The sequence below is a fragment of the Vicugna pacos genome, chromosome 5, assembly GCF_048564905.1.
Source record: "Vicugna pacos chromosome 5, VicPac4, whole genome shotgun sequence".
Classification (NCBI taxonomy): Eukaryota; Metazoa; Chordata; class Mammalia; order Artiodactyla; family Camelidae; genus Vicugna; species Vicugna pacos.
In genome coordinates this window covers 89,343,814-89,361,124 of record NC_132991.1, presented here as the reverse complement: position 1 = coordinate 89,361,124, position 17,311 = coordinate 89,343,814, and the positions used below count along the sequence as shown (strand labels likewise).

The following is a 17,311-nucleotide window of genomic DNA, read 5'->3' as shown; positions in this document are numbered from 1 at the left end:
TATTCCATTATACGACATCTTTTTTTGCATATATATAAATATGTATCTTTATTGAGGTATAGTTGATTACAATATTATACTAAATTTCAGGTATACAACATGGTGAATCAAAATTTTTAAAATATATCACATCTTCTTTATTCATTCATCTGTTGACAGACACAAGTTGTTTCCATACCTTGGCTATTGTGAATAACATTTTAATGAATATGGAAGTGCAGATATCTCTTGGAGATACTGATTTCATTTCCTTTGGATATATACCTGGAAGTGGGATTGCTGGATCATACGGTAATTCTATTTTTAATTTTTTGACGAACCTCCATATTGTTTTCCATAGTGGCCACGCCAATTTACATTCTCTTAGTTACCTTTCAATTTAATCCTTTGGAGTTTAAGAAAGTGTCCCATCCTTTTATCTTGCTAGTCGGTGCCCAGTAAACTCCATCCAGCTTTCTCTCCCTTTCCTTTTAAAAGACAGCCTCCTATTCTTCCAAAAAGAGACACCAGCAGACAGGAATTACCGTAATTCTCACACCCACACTCCATTCATTGAATGGACATTTACTAAGCACTTTTTATGCACCAGGCACTGTCTGGGCACTTAAGAGGCACTGAGCCAGCCTGGCAGTAAGCTCTGCCCCCCAGAGCCTACATTCTGGCTTACTCTTACTGTTAGTTATACAGGTACACTTACCTTTAGTCTCAAATGGTTCTGGACCGAGGGATAGCACCTTCATTTAAGAATCCTCACTTAATCTTGTCCTCTCATTTCTCTTCTAAGCTTCCAACTCTCCCTGTACTGGCTCCTTTTCATAGACTATAAGAATGTTCTTCTTCCTCCTTGAGCTGTGACCACTCCCTCTCCCAGGATCCCGTCCTACAAGGGCCCTACACTTAGCACTGCCTTCTCCATCCACAGCAGTGCAGCTTCTACCCCATCATAACGGCCCAAATCTCCAACACCTCTTAATACCAAATCCAAGGGACAGGCATTGGACATTGTTCTTTTTTTCCCTTTTTCTTGAAATCTTTTCTTCCCTTGGCTTCCAAAACTCCTCTTTTCTAAGCTCTGCTTCTGCCTCTGGGCCTTCTTCCACCCTAGATGTTTCCTGCCATTGGGCCTGGGTCTGCCCAGCCTTATCCTCTCCTCATTCTGGCTGGTCTTCTAGGCTGGTCCCTCATACCATCTTTGTCTGCAGCTATGCGACCACCTCTGCCAACTGCCTAAAGCGACGGGTATTCCTCATGCATTCAACACATCCAACACTGAACTCAGGAGCTCCCCTCCCAAACCTGCAGCCCAGCTGGTGTCATTCCATTTAACATACACACACCCAACAGATAATGGAAATAAATGACCCTTTGTCCCTCTCTATTCAAGTCACCAACAATAGCTTATATTAATTGAGGGCTTATTATGCATCTCAATACTCCTAACAACCCAAGAGGCAGGTACTGTTATCCCCATTTTATCAATAAAGAAACTGGGATGACAGAGCAGTGTCTCAATTTAAATCCTAGTTCCTAGCTCTGTGACCCTGGACAAGTTAATTTATCTCTCTATGCCCCAGTTTCTGTAAAACAGTGATAACTTTTTTTAAGAGTAAATGAATTAATATATAAAGAACTGGAATTGTGCTTGGAGCTTCATAAGCATTAGATAAGTATTAGGTATCACTATTTTTCTATCCCAGACTGAGTCCAAAGCAAGGCACTTGAACACTAAGCTACACTGGCTCTCTGCACTGCTCCTTTATTCAACAAATAATTTTTAGCACTACTTGTGTCAGGCAATGCTTAAGGGGCCAGGAATAAAGCAGAAAAGAAGGTCTGTGTTCTCATGGCTAGGGAAAGAGCAAACAGAAAATAAGTAGCCAAGAAAAATGCCAGGTAGTGGGAATTACCTGCAAGGACTAAATGAGGGTGCTGTGGTAAGGAGTCTCTGGTGGCACTTTTCACTGGAGGGTTGGGAAGGCCTCTCAACAGGTGATGTAAACCGAGTTCTGAACTGAGCAGCCAGTCATGCCAATATTTCTATAACGCATCCCTGTCACCTGGTCACGCCCACTGCTCATTTCTCCAGCCTCTTTCCACAACTGCCCTAAGCTTACTTCGTGCCAAACTGCTTGCAAACACTCGAGTCTTATTCCACTATGCTTTGGCTTATGCTGTTCTTCCTGTGTCCCCCATCACCCAGTAAATGTCCCCTTGGCCCCCATCCCAGAGTTCAAAATGAGAACCTCGCTCAGGGTGCTCTCCACAGATCAACAGAAAGCAGGGTGCAGACCATAGAACTGGCCTCAGCCTCCTTCCTGATCAGAGAGCCCCAGTGGGTAGCTGTGAGTTTCCTATTCACTCAGTCCCAGGAGTGTTCTAGTAAGAATTGCAAAATAACTTGATTGCTCACAAGAATCCCCTCGGGCCCTTGTTAAAATACAAAATCCTGGGCCCCATCCCAGATCTCTGTAATTAGAATCTCCAGAGGTGATTCTGAACATTAGTTCAGTTGGGGAAATATCGTTATTGTTGAAGGTATTCTGGCTTTGTAGTTAACAATTAGGTACCAGATGCCCAGGATGTAACTAACCATCCTTCCTGGGCAGGCTCTAAACTGAATAAAGCGTTCTGCTTAAGTTTGACACCAGTTAAGTTTTGCCACAGTGATCCATCTGAATAATTGGTAAAAGCACAAAGCAAAGACAATCTTCTGTGCCTCTGCCATCCAGGGACCCTTCCTTTGACTCTTTTTGACTGACTCCTGGGCCATCTGGTGACACTGACTTAGCAGCCACCATTTTTTAATAGGTGCTTTAGTCCTATTGTAACAAAGAGGGAACTTCTGAGTGGTCAAAGGCCAGGCTCTGTGGTTGGCCTGACCAAGTTCTCCTCCCCACCCCACAGTTATATAGCATCCTGTGACTGCCAGGGTGTTCCCCATTGGGAAAAATTTCTAGTGTACGAAGTTTCTTTAGATTAAATATTGTTTCTGTACTGCTCACAGTAAACCTCAGAAACACAAGCGACTGTCTCTATCAGCAGCTCTCAGGAGGAAGCTTCAAGCACGTGGCCCAGGGGGGAGTCACCAGCAGACAAGGGGACTTTCTGGACCCTGGTTCACTAGCGGGACGGACTAAGAGGGGTCCTTAAGGCGAGTGGACCCTGAATTTCCGGAGGTCTCGGGTTCATCTGCGGGGAAACGGGGCAAAATCTTATCTGCACTGCCTTCAAGAGGCTCAGCGTGGAGTGCAGACCGGGGCCGCGCGAGAGGCCTCCCGAGTCGACAGGACCAGGAAACATTCAGGAACCAGAGCCCATCTGCACCCACCGGCCCCAAATTCGGGTACACGCGGCGCCAAAAACGTCCGCCTCACGGCGCAGGCGCCATAAGCGCAGGCCACGGACGGGTACTCAAGGAACCGCGCGCCCACCGCCCAATCAGCGCCGGTCTTGCACAAAGCGAGTCCCGCCCCCAGGGCGCCACCACGAATCTCCTCCCCCTTCTCTGGCCTCCTCCACCCGCCCACTCCCGCCCGCGCCCCGCCCCGCGCCGTTCTCGGGTAGAGGCTTGCGATTGGCTAATGGGATAGGCGCGAACTCTGGTTGGTCGACGCGGGGTCACGAGGGCGTCGTCATCTCCTTTCCAGAGGCGATTACTGGGCAGGCTCAGTCTTTCGCCTCAGTCCCGAGCTCTAGCTGGCAGCTAAGCGTACGCGCTCTGGGATCTTCAGTACCAGCGGCCGCCATCGACGTTGCTTGGGTTCCTTTGGGCTCATCTGCGCCGCTTGCTCGCTATACACTCCGCTGTCATAAACCTCCATCATGGTAAAGCTCGCAAAGGTAAGAGGCCTTGCCCGCGCAAGCACGGATATCGAGGCCTGTTTTCCGAGGAGCGCGCGCGCGGCGCCGCCAGGAGGAGGGCCCGCGCGCCGTCCCGGGCGCGTTCGAGGGCGCCATGCTGCGGGAAGTCTCGCGCGATTAGCTGGGAGGTCTCGCGGCTTTTGGCTGCGTGGTGGGGAGGTGAAGAGCTTCGGCAGGTGCCGCGAGTGGTGGATGGACTTCGAGGTTAAGCGCGGGGCGGGGGTGCTGGGCCTCGGAGTGGAGGGATGAGGCCAAACTCCTGCGACGGGCCGGAGCGGGGCCCCGCCTCCTGACGCACGTGCCCCCGCGTGCGGCCCGCCACGTGGGCTGCGCCGTGTATGTCCCGGCGCTCACCGAGGGGACGCGGCCCTGGGGCGGAGAGGCGGCCAGCGGGATCTCTGCTGCTGGCGGGCGGGCGGGCGGTGGGTTCCGGAAGGAGGCCTTGCCGCGTGCGTTCTGCGCCGGGCTGCGCGCACATGGTGGCCTGCGAGGTGCCCCCACGTGGCCCTGCCGCGGCCGAAAGGGGCGGGGTTAATACCCTGGCAAAAGAAAACGTGAGGGAAAACCAAAGATTGAAATGTGAATTTTTCTTAAAGGTTGCCTTTATTCAAATTTAGACGAGGGTAGTCGAGTTAGGTGCCATAGTTTACCCCCAAAGGCTTATTTAAGGTAGTTTGCCCCTGGTGAAGGTCTGGATTATTGGCCATCAAAGTTGTCTGATTATAGACTATTGAAAAATTGTGCCCTGATGCACGGATCGATTCTCGCTGGAAGTAGTTTTTAAAACAGGTGTGCTTAACGAAGGCAGCAGGAAGGAGATCGTTTCCTTGAAGTTGCCTTTTTATCCTAAGGTGGTTTTTTTTTTTTTTTTGGTAGAACTTGACAGGAAATATGTGGGAAGTTGAGAATCCACCAGTGTTAACACTGATATCAAGAATAGTTTTTATGTTAATTGTATTTACCAGTATGAAAAGTGGGCTCTTAGGGAGATGACTGCCGTTTTACTATGAAGAATGATGGCAAAATATGAATGACCTGCAATGTGGGAGGTGTAGTGTGCTTATCATTGTGTCTATTTTAGGCTGGTAAAAATCAAGGTGACTCCAAGAAAATGGCTCCTCCCCCAAAGGAGGTAGAAGAAGATAGCGAAGACGAGGAGATGTCAGAAGATGAAGATGATGATAGCAGTGGGGAAGAGGTAATTGTATACAGTTCAATGCAGGCTTGTGTTAAACTACAAAATGGACGGTTAAAGCAGGTGGTACTGAGTGTCTGAAAATACTGGCAAAAGTAGGACTATATGCAGATATAACCTGCTGTAATGTTTCACAAACTTTATTGACCTGTCAGGATACCTTAAGGGTAAGTATTTGAATGAATTTGGGATAAAAGGTGTGGAGGTTTTTCATGTGCCTTCTGCAGAGCTTGGTGTGATATATTGCAATAAATCATTAGTATTTCAGTTTCAGCGTGGAATACTAATGATTAATTGGTTTCTATATTTAGCCTATTTGAGCTTGGTAATATGCATGGCTATAATGTATGGATTGAAGGTTGCTACTTTGCTTTGTGTTAACCATTGACCTTGTTTAGCACTTCCGGATACTGTAGAATGCTGTAAAGACAGCTAAACGCTATAATTGTTCATATTTCTTATTTAGAATTTAATAAAGATTTTATTTCCACATATATAACCTAATAGAACCAGTAGTTTAAAAAAGTGGTTTTGAGTGTGACTTAATTGTAGGTAAATGGTTTTTTTAATCAAACTTACGTGCTTACTCTTTGATTTGTATTAATTTTTCGAGGATCGACTGTAGAGCTTGACCGGTGGTGGTTTTCTGTGTGTAAGGCTTTTAATTACGTATGTCAACTTGTAATCCTTAAAAGCAATGTGTAAGATTAAAGCGTTAGTTTCAGATAAGAAAAATATTAAAGCTTAAAATTAAGTTTTAAAACTGCCTGAGACCATGCAGTGACACGTGGAATCTAGAAGGTCTGTTTTTCGAGTCCGTGTTAAGGTGTGCTGCTTCAACACTGAAGTGATTAAAAAGTATGAGGTGCAGAAATTTAGAGGTCTGGCTCAGAGATATTTTAAGTGTTCAAGAGTTCACTGTGCTTAGCTATGACCTGAAGATGAGGACAGGGACCTCAAGCATACAGAAGGACACGTTACACGACCCTGCAGTTTAACATCCTATCATCCAATGCGTGGAGTCTTGAGCTAGAGGCAGTGCCAGAATTTAGCATTGATTTATGGGGCCAGGGCTCTCTTTGAGTTTAGAAACAGGCTTATGTTTGTTTTTAATTATTCTCAAGGTCATTATTCCTCAGAAGAAAGGCAAAAAGGCTACCATAACTCCAGCCAAGAAGGTTATGGTTTCCCCAACAAAAAAGGTTGCAGTTGCCACACCGGCAAAGAAAGCAGTTGTTACTCTTGGCAAAAAGGCAGCAGCTACAGCAGCTAAGAAGGCAGTTACACCACCTGCCAAAGCAGTAGCGACACCTGGCAAGAAGGGAGCCACACCAGGCAAAGCGTTGGTAGCAACCCCTGGTAAGAAGGGAGCAGCCGCCCCAGCCAAGGGAGCAAAGAATGGCAAAAATGCCAAAAAGGAAGAGAGTGATGAGGAAGATGATGACGACAGTGAAGAGGAGGATGAGGATGACGAAGATGAGGATGAAGATGAATTTGAGCCAGCAGTGATGAAAGCTGCTGCTGCTGCTCCTGCCTCAGATGATGAGGATGATGAGGATGAAGATGAGGATGAAGACGATGATGAGGATGATGATGAGGATGAAGAGGGTAAGGCATTTGTGTTGGTAGTTTTGGGGCTTCTGTTTGCATGGTGCATTAGGACTGGGGTTTGGGGAGTAATGCTACATGCTCCTGCTGACATCCTGGGGGTTAGGCAAGAATCCTAGGGATTCTCTGGGCTAGTTGTGGGGCACTAGAATGGGACCTGGGGTAAAATGCTGTTAAATGCTCCTGTGTTTTTCATTATGTAGGATTCTACTTCCAAGTGATCTGTTAGTTCTTGACATAGCTACCAAGCACAGAGGCATGGATAGGATTGCGTTTATTTTCCTTTATGTTTTCCTAGAACTGGGATGATTCTGAGTTTTTGACTAGGTGGTCTCTCTTTCAGATTCTGAAGAAGAAGCTATGGAGACTGCACCACCCAAGGGAAAGAAAGCTCCAGCAAAAGCTGTTCCTGTGAAGGCCAAGAGTGCTGCTGAGGATGAAGATGAAGAGGATGATGATGAGGACGAGGAGGATGAAGAGGATGACGACGAGGAGGATGATGAGGATGACGAGGAGGAGGACGAGGACGATGAGGAGGAGGAGGAGGAGGAAGAGGAGGAAGGTAATCAACTTAGATTCTGAAATACATGGACATGGGTTTTGTTTAAAGGAGATAATTTGAATATATGTGTGGCTACTTGTGGATGACATAGATTGTTTGAAATCTTGTCTAGAGCCTGTCAAAGAAGCACCTGGAAAACGAAAGAAAGAAATGGCCAAACAGAAAGCAGCTCCTGAAGCCAAGAAGCAGAAAGTGGAAGGTAACCTGCAGAACTGGGGAGTGGGGAACGCCACCTAATAAATAGCACAAATGATGAACAACACAGGGACTTAATACTGAACCCTGATGTTACGTTGCAATGTGCTGATGTGCTGCGTGCAGAAATTTTACATTGAAAGTTAAGTTCGTGTCCTACTTTACAAATAGACTAATTTGAGGTAATTTTTGTATAGGCACAGAACCAACCACAGCTTTTAATCTCTTTGTTGGAAACCTGAATTTCAGCAAATCTGCTCCTGAATTAAAAACGGGTATCAGTGACCTTTTTGCTAAAAATGATCTTGCTGTTGTCGATGTCAGAATTGGTGTGTCTAGGTAAGTACAGGAGAGTTATGTCTTAGTACTTCCTGCCTATACTCAAGGGTCTGCTAATGCCTTTACCCCTCCCCTTTTAGGGCCTTAGCCCACTACTCTTAAATGTGAATATGTAGAAGTCTTGAAAGATTGGACGTTAATGAATTAAGTCATTGGATTATCAGATTGTAAAACCCCCAAATTAAAATGACCATACTCTCCCTTAACTTTTGATGTAGCACAAATTAATTTCTAATAAATTATGAGATTTGATGCTTAGAAATACGCATTAGCCTTGAGTAGCTATAATGGTGAATGCTTTTAACCAGACAGGATTCTCCTGTCTTGGTGCTTAAATGGTTTCTTGAGCAGTGTAGCTAATAAAGATCTCAGGTGAAGTTGCATTAAGTCTTGGTACTTAGACCCTGCTCTGTAGCCCCAGCTTACAGAACCTGACTTAATTTTATTAATAGTATAGGTGCTTTTTAATTTAATCTTTGTTTGCACCATCACATTAGTGCTTGCCTAGAATTTATGTCATTTGGCTCTTGTTCGGTGTTTTTTCTCCCACTTGTAATTTTTTTTTTTGTCCTCTTTACCTTAAAGGAAGTTTGGCTATGTGGATTTTGAGTCTGCTGAAGACCTGGAAAAAGCCTTGGAACTCACTGGTTTAAAAGTCTTTGGCAATGAAATTAAACTAGAAAAACCAAAGGGAAAAGACAGTAAGAAGGGTAGGTAAGACTTTAGGTAATTGTGACACTGATAGGTAACTTGTTAATGGCTGTGTATCTAATGTAGACCAGTTGGCCAGAATAAATAGTTTAATGTTTTTCCCTTGTCTGCCTCATGATATTGTGAGGCGGGTTAAATGAGTTAGTGTTAAATGTTTACAAGAGTACTTGGCACTGCTTATTGGGCTTAATCAAAAAATAATTGGTTAGATACATCTAAATTAATAGATCCCTAACTACTCCATTTGTGTCTTTTACCCTTCTCTATACACTTGTCATATTTCAAGTGTGTGTTCATGATCTTTTTAATTGAAAAATACTGAATACCTACTCTATATGCTATATAATACAGAGCTCTGTTCTAAGTATTCAGGACATAGTTTGCTTGTGTGGCAAAACCACTGCTGTATCTGTATAGTAGCAGAATGCCTTGTACAGTGTGGAATCTCAAAATTACTTAAATAGAACTTGTATGTTGGTCAGTCTTTGGTAATCTTCGGGGAAGGAAGGGTCTTTAAAGCCATCTGGTTCATTTTTGTGTTTTATCTAGATCGAGATGCGAGAACACTTTTGGCTAAGAATCTGCCTTATAAAGTTACTCAGGATGAATTAAAAGAAGTGTTTGAAGATGCTGTGGAGATCAGATTAATCAGCAAGGATGGAAAGAGTAAAGGGTATGTTTTATATCTATTTGAATGTTAAGAATTTTATTAAAATTAATGTACTTCACTGATTTATAAAAGAAATGTTTATTAAACTTCCATGTGTGTGATATTGGGCAAATTTATCTATAATCCACACCTCACTTTCCCATCTGTACAGTGGTGACAGCGTACTTCATTCAGGCTGATTTTATAAGATGAGCTTACGTATAAAGCACTACAAATGCACCTAACCTCCAATAAATGCTTTGAAAGTAATTGTAATTATTGCAGCGAGGTGGGCTTAACATGAACGAACACGTTTTCTAGACATTTGGTGAATTCTGTGTAGTGGGCGGAAAGTTTCAATTGAGAAGTGGAAGATGACGGAAACCTTGAACATTTCAATTAGCGTAAAATGAGACGTTTTTATTGTACTCACCTGAAACAAGGTCATGTTGCTGAGATTAAAACGTTTGTGTTAGAGAACTAATACAGTTTTAAAAATCAGAAGAGTTCTTAACATTTATTTTCCTACTGTAGGATTGCTTTTATTGAATTTAAGACAGAAGCCGATGCAGAGAAAACCTTGGAAGAAAAGCAGGGAACAGAGATAGATGGACGATCCATTTCCCTGTACTATACTGGAGAGAAAGGTCAAGGTCAAGACCCTAGAGGTGGAAAGAATAGCACTTGGAGTGGTAAGAATTTATAGGCTTCCTACAGGGTTCTTTAATTGATGGAGGGAAATCCTTTGCATCTTTGTATTTTATAAAATTGACTGATTAATTGGATGAAGATGGACATTAAGTTATACATGTATTTGTAATTGAATGTCTTGAATGAGAGCTGTATGAAATCTTTGCATTAGAACATAGATCTAGTTTCCTTTGTATATATGTTTTATACTGTAAATGACTTAGATGGTTTGCGTTTTTAAATCAGAATATTGTTCTAGGAAGACATAGAGCTGTAATCTGAACAATAAGGATGGAAGGAAGCAGGATGTGACAGTACATAATAGGTACTTGATATGTTGAGAAACAAGTAGGATTCTACCTGCATCAACATTGGAGTGTTAACTCTTACAAGCACAGAAGTTATTAAGAACAAGATATGGCTGTGATTGAGCTACTGCTTCAGAGTCTTAATTTGGTATCTCTTTATTTGTAGGTGAATCAAAAACTCTGGTTTTAAGCAACCTTTCCTTCAGTGCAACAGAAGAAACTCTTCAGGAAGTATTTGAGAAGGCAACTTTTATCAAAGTGCCCCAGAGCCAAAATGGCAAATCTAAAGGGTAAAGTAACTAATACCTTTATACTGTCAGTAACAGGCTTTAAGGGTGCCTTGCAGAGGTAAAACGTTTTCCTGGCTGTTAGCAGAAGTTGCAGCAAATGTTTGCTTGAGGGATAAGGCTTGGTGGCATCAGATACTGCACAGGAGCCATGTGCTTGATAACTAAGTATTGACTGTTTATCCTCAGGTATGCGTTTATAGAATTTGCTTCCTTTGAAGATGCTAAAGAAGCTTTAAATTCTTGTAATAAAAGGGAAATTGAGGGCAGAGCAATCAGGCTGGAGCTGCAAGGACCCAGGGGATCACCTAATGCAAGAAGCCGTAAGTTGATAAATTAACAGGATGTTGTGGATAGGTCCTCGGGGCTGTGCTTTAACTTTTTTTGTCAGATATAGGAAACATTTGTTTCTGTTGCTGCTGAGTAAATGATACTGGATATGATGACTGATTATCTGAGAAATAATTGATGAAATCTCAAGAAAATTCCTCTAGATAGTCAAGTTCTGATCCAGCTAAGTCAACTCTGAGCAGCAGGTTTGCCTGTGGTTTACTGTCCCGTGGTGTTGGTAGCTGCCTGCTTTAGGACCGCCACCTAACTTGGCTTGGGTTGCTTCTGTTTCTCCATGAAAGACAGGTTCTCAACTGCTCTGGTGATCAACATAAACTTGAGATGGCAGTTGATCTAAGCCCTTTGCTTTAATTAAGCATTAGTTGATGAAGTTGCTTTTACCTAATTATTCAGACATTCAGAATGAAAGGCTAGCTTTTGCTAAGACACGCATTCTTAGTAGTCCGTTACTAGGCTGCAACATACAAATCCAGTGTGTTGTCATGAATTGTGACTTTAAATAAAAGGTACAATTTTTATTTTTCTTCCCCAGAGCCATCCAAAACTCTGTTTGTCAAAGGTCTGTCTGAGGATACCACAGAAGAGACATTAAAGGAGTCGTTTGAGGGCTCTGTCCGTGCAAGGATAGTCACTGACCGGGAAACCGGGTCCTCCAAAGGGTAAGATGGAGGGATGTGCATGGTGGAAAGCTCCCGACTAAGTGTCTTCTCATTGAGCTCCTTTCTGTCTATCGGTGACAGTTCAGGATTCGCACGAGAAGAAGAGACAATTCACAGGGCTAGCATTATTGCCTTCTGTCATCACAGAGGTGTATTTTGCTGTTTTGTGAGACATTCTAGAGTTCAGGCTGTCAGTAAAACCGGTTTCAGCTTTCCTTAGGGAACGACTCTTCAATTGGGTCCAATTAGCAAGGCTGCTTTCTATGGGATCCACTATCTAACATAGGAAGTTACTTTGGCACTTGTTCCATATATTTGTTTTATAATGGCTAATTTCATTTGGTGTTTTTAGGTTTGGTTTTATAGACTTCAACAGCGAGGAAGATGCCAAAGCTGCAATGGAGGCCATGGAAGATGGTGAAATTGATGGAAACAAAGTTACTTTGGACTGGGCCAAGCCTAAGGGTGAAGGTGGCTTCGGTGGCCGAGGAGGAGGCAGAGGTGGCTTTGGAGGCCGAGGTGGTGGCAGAGGCGGCCGAGGTGGATTTGGTGGCAGAGGCCGGGGAGGCTTTGGAGGTAAGGAACATGGTGGGCTACCTCACTGTACACTGGACACTAGGTGGAACATGAACTTTGGAACCCGAAGGCCTGGGTTCCTGCATCAATTCCAAGTCCTCATCCCTCTGGGGAGGGGAGAACTGGCAGCTTTGCAGCCACTCTTTAATGACATCTTGCCTTCTTGCAGGGCGAGGAGGCTTCCGAGGAGGCAGAGGAGGAGGAGGAGACCACAAGCCACAAGGAAAGAAGACAAAGTTTGAATAGTTTCTTCTATCCCTGTCTTTCCCTCTTCCATTTGAAAGAAAGGACTCTGGGGTTTCTACTCTGTTACCAATGACAGAGCCTTCTGAGGACATTCCAAGGCAGTATACAGCCCTGTGGTCTACTCGGAAATCCATATAGATAACATTTCACGGGAGATAACCCTGTTGGTTTTGACTGGATATTCAGATAAACTTTTTAAAGAGATGAGTGATAGAGCTAACCCTTATCTGTAAGTTTTGAATTTATATTGTTTTTTCCCATGTACAAAACCATTTTTTTCCTATGAAGTTTTTTGTTTGTTTTTTTGCGTTGGGGGGTGTAAAGGAAAGCAGAATGTTTTATCATGATTTTTGCTTCAGCAACTTTGGGACAAATTAAAAGTCCTAAACTCTGGTGCCAGACTTGTACTTCCTAGAGTGTGTCCTGGAAAGTCAGTGAAGGTGGAGCATGACAGCCAGCTCTGCCACTGTGGATCTTCTCCACCCCTGATGGAAATGCTTGATGCTTTGGTTTCAAGTATCCCAGTCATAAGTTTTGGTGAAATGACTAGTGAGGTGATCAGCTTTCTGTAGCCCTTTGTCATATGAAAGGTTTATTGCAAGGTTACTGTGGCCTTATCCCGCTTAAAAGCAGGCCAGAGGGTCAGGAGCGCTTCAGTTGGGCCTCTTCAGAGTGCATCTGATTATAGAGTGTGGGTTCTGGAATTGGCAATGACTAATGAATAGGATTCATGCTGTGAATGAATGGACCAAATGGAGGCTTTGGGACTGTGAGGCTGGGGAGGATACTACCAATCTAGTTGATGGACCTGATTGTTTTGTAAGTCCCCCAACAACCTCAAGTTAAACTGACAAGAAAGGCCTTTGGTTTCACACTATGATGAGTACTCACTCTGATTTATTAAGCACTACTGTGGGCGTCCTCCCCCAACAGAAGATCACATGAAAGGCCTTGGTCAAGGGGTTTAACGTGTATTGAGTTGCCCCAGGTGGTACAGAGCAGAGATGATACTGACAAGTGCCAACTCAAAGTATGGTAGAAGGCAAACTACAGGATGCAGACAGCTTAGTTTGTCCTGGGTATGAGTTGCTATTGGGATGAGGGAATCTAAGCATTGTGCATGTCATGTACCACTTAGGAGTCTGTTCCGAGTACTAAGGGCATGGACCAGGACAAATACCTTGTTTTGAAGGGGAAATGGGGAGGGGGATGGGAGATTGAAAGTTTAGTGCTGCTAGGAAGGAAAATCAAGCCATTAGAGGGACAGTCTGATGAGGCAAACCTAAAAAACTAAAACGAACACTTGGCAGCCTATGTATTTTCTAGATTTAAAAGTTCTAATTAATTGGAGCCTAACAGGGCCAATGAATGAGTCAAGTCTGTTACCTTTTCAGTTACAGCAAAGCTGAGTAGAGTTTTGACTGAAAATTTGTATCAGTGGCAAATCAGTCAGTCCCAAACTAGATTTTCAAGTAGGGGCCTGTGAGATTGGTCTCTGTGTCTCCACAGTCTTCTCCCAAGTGGGTGCCACCTGTGACTGGTATCTAGGAATGTGAATTAGAATTGCTATTAGCTCAGGCTCAACACAGCCAGTTAGCTTATTCAGTACTTGAATTACATTTGAGAGCCTGTGGTGGAGTTTTGGTAGGTTCCCTCATGGAGGTTTGGTGGGGTGCAGGGGAGGCTCGAACATGACTTTGCTAGCAGCTCAGTTGGCAAGAATTTTTGGCTTCTAGAGTCGGACCTGCAGTGAGATACAAGTCAACCCGCACTGCTTTACAGCTAACGTTTTTGACTTTACAGCTAGTGATGCTGTGCCCTCAGTATGTCGGGCTTTATCTCACCCCCCGGTAACCTGCTGTGGGGCAAAGCAAGGGTAGAATAAAGGTTCTTCCTGCTATCCTTTTCCTTCCCAGTAAGGGAAGGGAACAGTGCAGCCCTTTTATTACTGGTTTTTCCAACCAGGGCTACTGATTTCCAGTGGAAGGAAGATGAGGATGGAGGGTGGTCACCCTACACGGAGGTGAGGGGCGTGGAGAAGCACTGGCACTTGGGTTTAGGGACTACAAACCTTTTAATCCTAGGCCTTCCTGGTGCCTGTCTGGTTTCTGGTTTGGATTGGGTGGGTTTTGCAGCCATTTTAGAAAAGCAGCTCCCTACTGCAAATGGTAGTTGCCACTTTTGTCACTCCTCCAGCAGGTGGCAGCACCCACAAGGATGTGGACAGCTGGCAGGGAAGTGTCACTAGCGAAGCCTGAAGATTAGTTTCAGGCCAATGGGTCTTCAACTCAGACTCAGGTTAAGTGATAGGGCCTGGGAATCTGCAGGAAGCACACTCAACACAGGTGCTGTGGAATCCCCATGAGGAGTGGCTTTCATTTGGGTCCAAGAACTAAAATTTTGAATACTTGTCCTGTGCTCTTATCTCTGAGCATCCCATTAATCCATATTAGCCCACTGATTATCTCCTTGTAATGTAATCTTTGTCTCCCCTCAGCCTTAAGAGGTGCCAAAGCTTTCTCATCCAAAAAAAGCTGTCCTCTGAGCTTACCTCCCTGCCTAGCTGTTCCCTTTGACCTTCGTTGCCAAGCTTTGGGAAGGACCACACTGCCTTCCACTTGTTTGCCCCCAAGCAGTGTGGCTTCTGTCCCCACACCAGCATTGATTGAGCTAATTAAAGATGCCAGTGACCAGAGGCTCTAAATTCAAGTGGTTAGTCATCCCTCATTTTCCCAGCTTCCCTATAACACCTTCCAGATTCCTTCTTCCTCCCTGAAACTTCCTTCCCCCACCATAGAAAACTTAGGTGGTGGTTCTGTGACAGCAGACTGGGGTGAAGGGGGAAGAAAACAATGCTGGGATAAGAGACTGTCAACAGAATTATACCCAATTAACATACGTAAGCCAGGGGCTGTGCTTCACACATCAGGTAATCCTGTAATGAGAAAGGCCTCGCTGGTCCTACATGGAAATGCGAAAAGAGCACTTCTATTCCTACCAACCTGTGAGTGGAAGGACTTGTTTTGTTCATTGTTCTGTCCCATTGGCCATGGACAGTCCCTGACACATAGCTACTCGGTAAGTAATGAATAAAGGAATCCTGTACAAACTTCCCCCGACTGCTGGGAAAGCTGCCATAGCAGTGGGAGAGAATCTTTTAAGGCTAGGAGTTACATTTTGAAAGTTTTAAACACTTTAGGGAATTCCTTTGGGAGTCTGGTAAAGCCTTTGAAAACTTCAGAATAATGTTCTCAATTTTTTAAAAAAGGGATTATAAGTGAAATCAATTACATTGAAAATTTTTAAAAATATTTTAGCACACCATTTGTGATGGAATTACATGTGTTCATTCACTAATGCGTAAGATAAGATTCATTTACATTTAAAATACAGTTAGGGAGTTTGGCTCTGGTGATTATGGAGTGGCTTGTAACAGACTGGCCCTCCTATTGATAATTATAAGTTCTGGGTGAAATAAAAAGTCAACTTCTGAACATGTTGAAGTTCAAACAATACCAGATGGAAACGAGCATATAACATCCTTGAAAGGACACTGGGGGAGATACATGTTTAACCAACTCTTCCCTTGAAGGTGTTCCCCCTACCCCTGCCATTAGCGTGATTATCTGGGCATAGAGTTTAAGGAGAAGGAGGGTCTTACTGAACTGAGAAGTCAGGTTGGCGTTTGAATCTGGAAATTTTCCTGAAGATGAAAGAGGCAGAAGAGAAAGCCATAAAATAGGTATACTAACTGCCTTTAAATTCTTGGCTGAGTCCTAAATTTATGAGCAGGGCAAGGATAATGAGCTGGGGGGAAAGAACATTGGAAAGGTGGGAGAGTTGGCTACAGATTCCAACAGCCGCCTGGTGCTGGAGAGAAGTGTGAAATTCAAGTTCTGTCCAGTTAAAGGGGTTTGATAAACTCTTCAAGTTTTCTTTGAAACTCAGAAGGTCCATCCTTTAGAAGTAGCATATTCCAGGCCTAAGGATTAAGCCCTAGGACTAAAGCAAAATGCAAAACCAAAATAGACTCACCCTTATAAAGCCTAAAGCCTAGAACTAATCATCCACATAATCAATGGGGGAGATCTGTTGGGAGTTTAATTGCCTGCTAGAACAAAATTGAGCAGTGTTCAGGGGAAGGTAATGCACTTTGCTTGCTGGACATTATATGACATATTGCAAAAAGAAGACTAGACATGCAATGAAATGAAAATAGCCACAATCAGGAGAAAAGCAAACACACAACTCATGTTGAAGTTTGTAGGTAAGAACTTTAATCATTACAAATATGTTAAAGAATTTGCAGGAAGAGATGAATCTATTGAATGAAGAAATGGAATTTCTGAAGAGAGATGGAAACCCTAAGAACCAAATGGAAATTCAGGAACTGAAAACAATATATTAAAGAATTCACTAGGTGGAGAATTTACAGCTGGAGAAAGGATCAGTAGAGTAGAAGACAGACCAAAAGTAATTACAGAGTACAAAATATGCTACCCCAAAATATGACGTCTTGGCATATTAAATATTTCAAGTGGAAGAAACAGAACCAGCAAGTGCAGGAAGGACTTTTTTTTTTTTTGTAGGAAGGACTTTCTGGCCTTCCCCTGAAGCAGGTCATAAAACCTGCATATGAGAGGTGCCCTCCTAACACCTGGAAGAAAGGGTCAGCCTTATCTCTTAAGACAGACGGACATGGTAGGGGGGCAGGCCATAGCTCAAATGGTAGAGTGCATGCTTAGCATGCACGAGGTCCTGGGTTCAATCCCCAGTACTTTCTCAGTAAGTAAACTTCATTACCTTCCCCTCAAAATATTTATTTAAAAAAAAGACAGAGGGACATCAAGAGGGAATTCAAAGGAACAGGCCTTACTATTTCCCCCATTTACTCTACTCAGTTCATACTCTTTTTGGTCCTACCACGTTTTTCCACAACTCTACTTTTCATCAAACTTAACATGTCTTCAGGTCTTAATTTCCTTATGAAGGCTCTCATGCCATGTAAGACTTAAATTCATATGCTTTTCTCTTTTTAATCTGTCTTGTTACAGGGCTTCAGCCAAGAACTTAG

General features: G+C 43.6%; 1 protein-coding gene and 3 non-coding genes across 5 annotated transcripts; all 4 read left to right on the top strand.

Annotated features, from left to right (window-relative positions):
• The first annotated feature begins 3,651 nt into the window (after positions 1-3,651).
• On the top strand, positions 3,652-12,630 carry NCL (nucleolin). Of its 2 annotated transcripts, none has more exons than XM_006207897.3 (14): positions 3,652-3,840; positions 4,943-5,059; positions 6,181-6,664; positions 7,008-7,226; positions 7,339-7,425; positions 7,619-7,760; positions 8,346-8,470; positions 9,021-9,144; positions 9,655-9,812; positions 10,285-10,408; positions 10,595-10,728; positions 11,289-11,415; positions 11,768-11,991; positions 12,161-12,630. In XM_006207897.3, the coding sequence occupies exons 1-14, from the start codon at positions 3,823-3,825 to the stop codon at positions 12,235-12,237; spliced, it is 2,160 nt and encodes a 719-aa protein (XP_006207959.2). In that variant the 5' UTR covers positions 3,652-3,822; the 3' UTR covers positions 12,238-12,630. The 2 variants fall into 2 exon arrangements, with proteins under 2 accessions (XP_006207959.2, XP_072817946.1); XM_072961845.1 differs by lacking the exon at positions 3,652-3,840 and adding an exon at positions 4,039-4,065.
• Positions 7,469-7,538, top strand: LOC116280688 (small nucleolar RNA SNORD82). Its single transcript, XR_004190179.1, has one exon. It is a non-coding gene; the product is annotated as a small nucleolar RNA SNORD82 (small nucleolar RNA).
• Positions 10,840-10,919, top strand: LOC116280689 (small nucleolar RNA SNORD20). Its single transcript, XR_004190180.1, has one exon. It is a non-coding gene; the product is annotated as a small nucleolar RNA SNORD20 (small nucleolar RNA).
• Positions 11,459-11,592, top strand: LOC116280758 (small nucleolar RNA SNORA75). The gene has a single exon (XR_004190237.2). It is a non-coding gene; the product is annotated as a small nucleolar RNA SNORA75 (small nucleolar RNA).
• Positions 12,631-17,311: the final 4,681 nt, after the last annotated feature.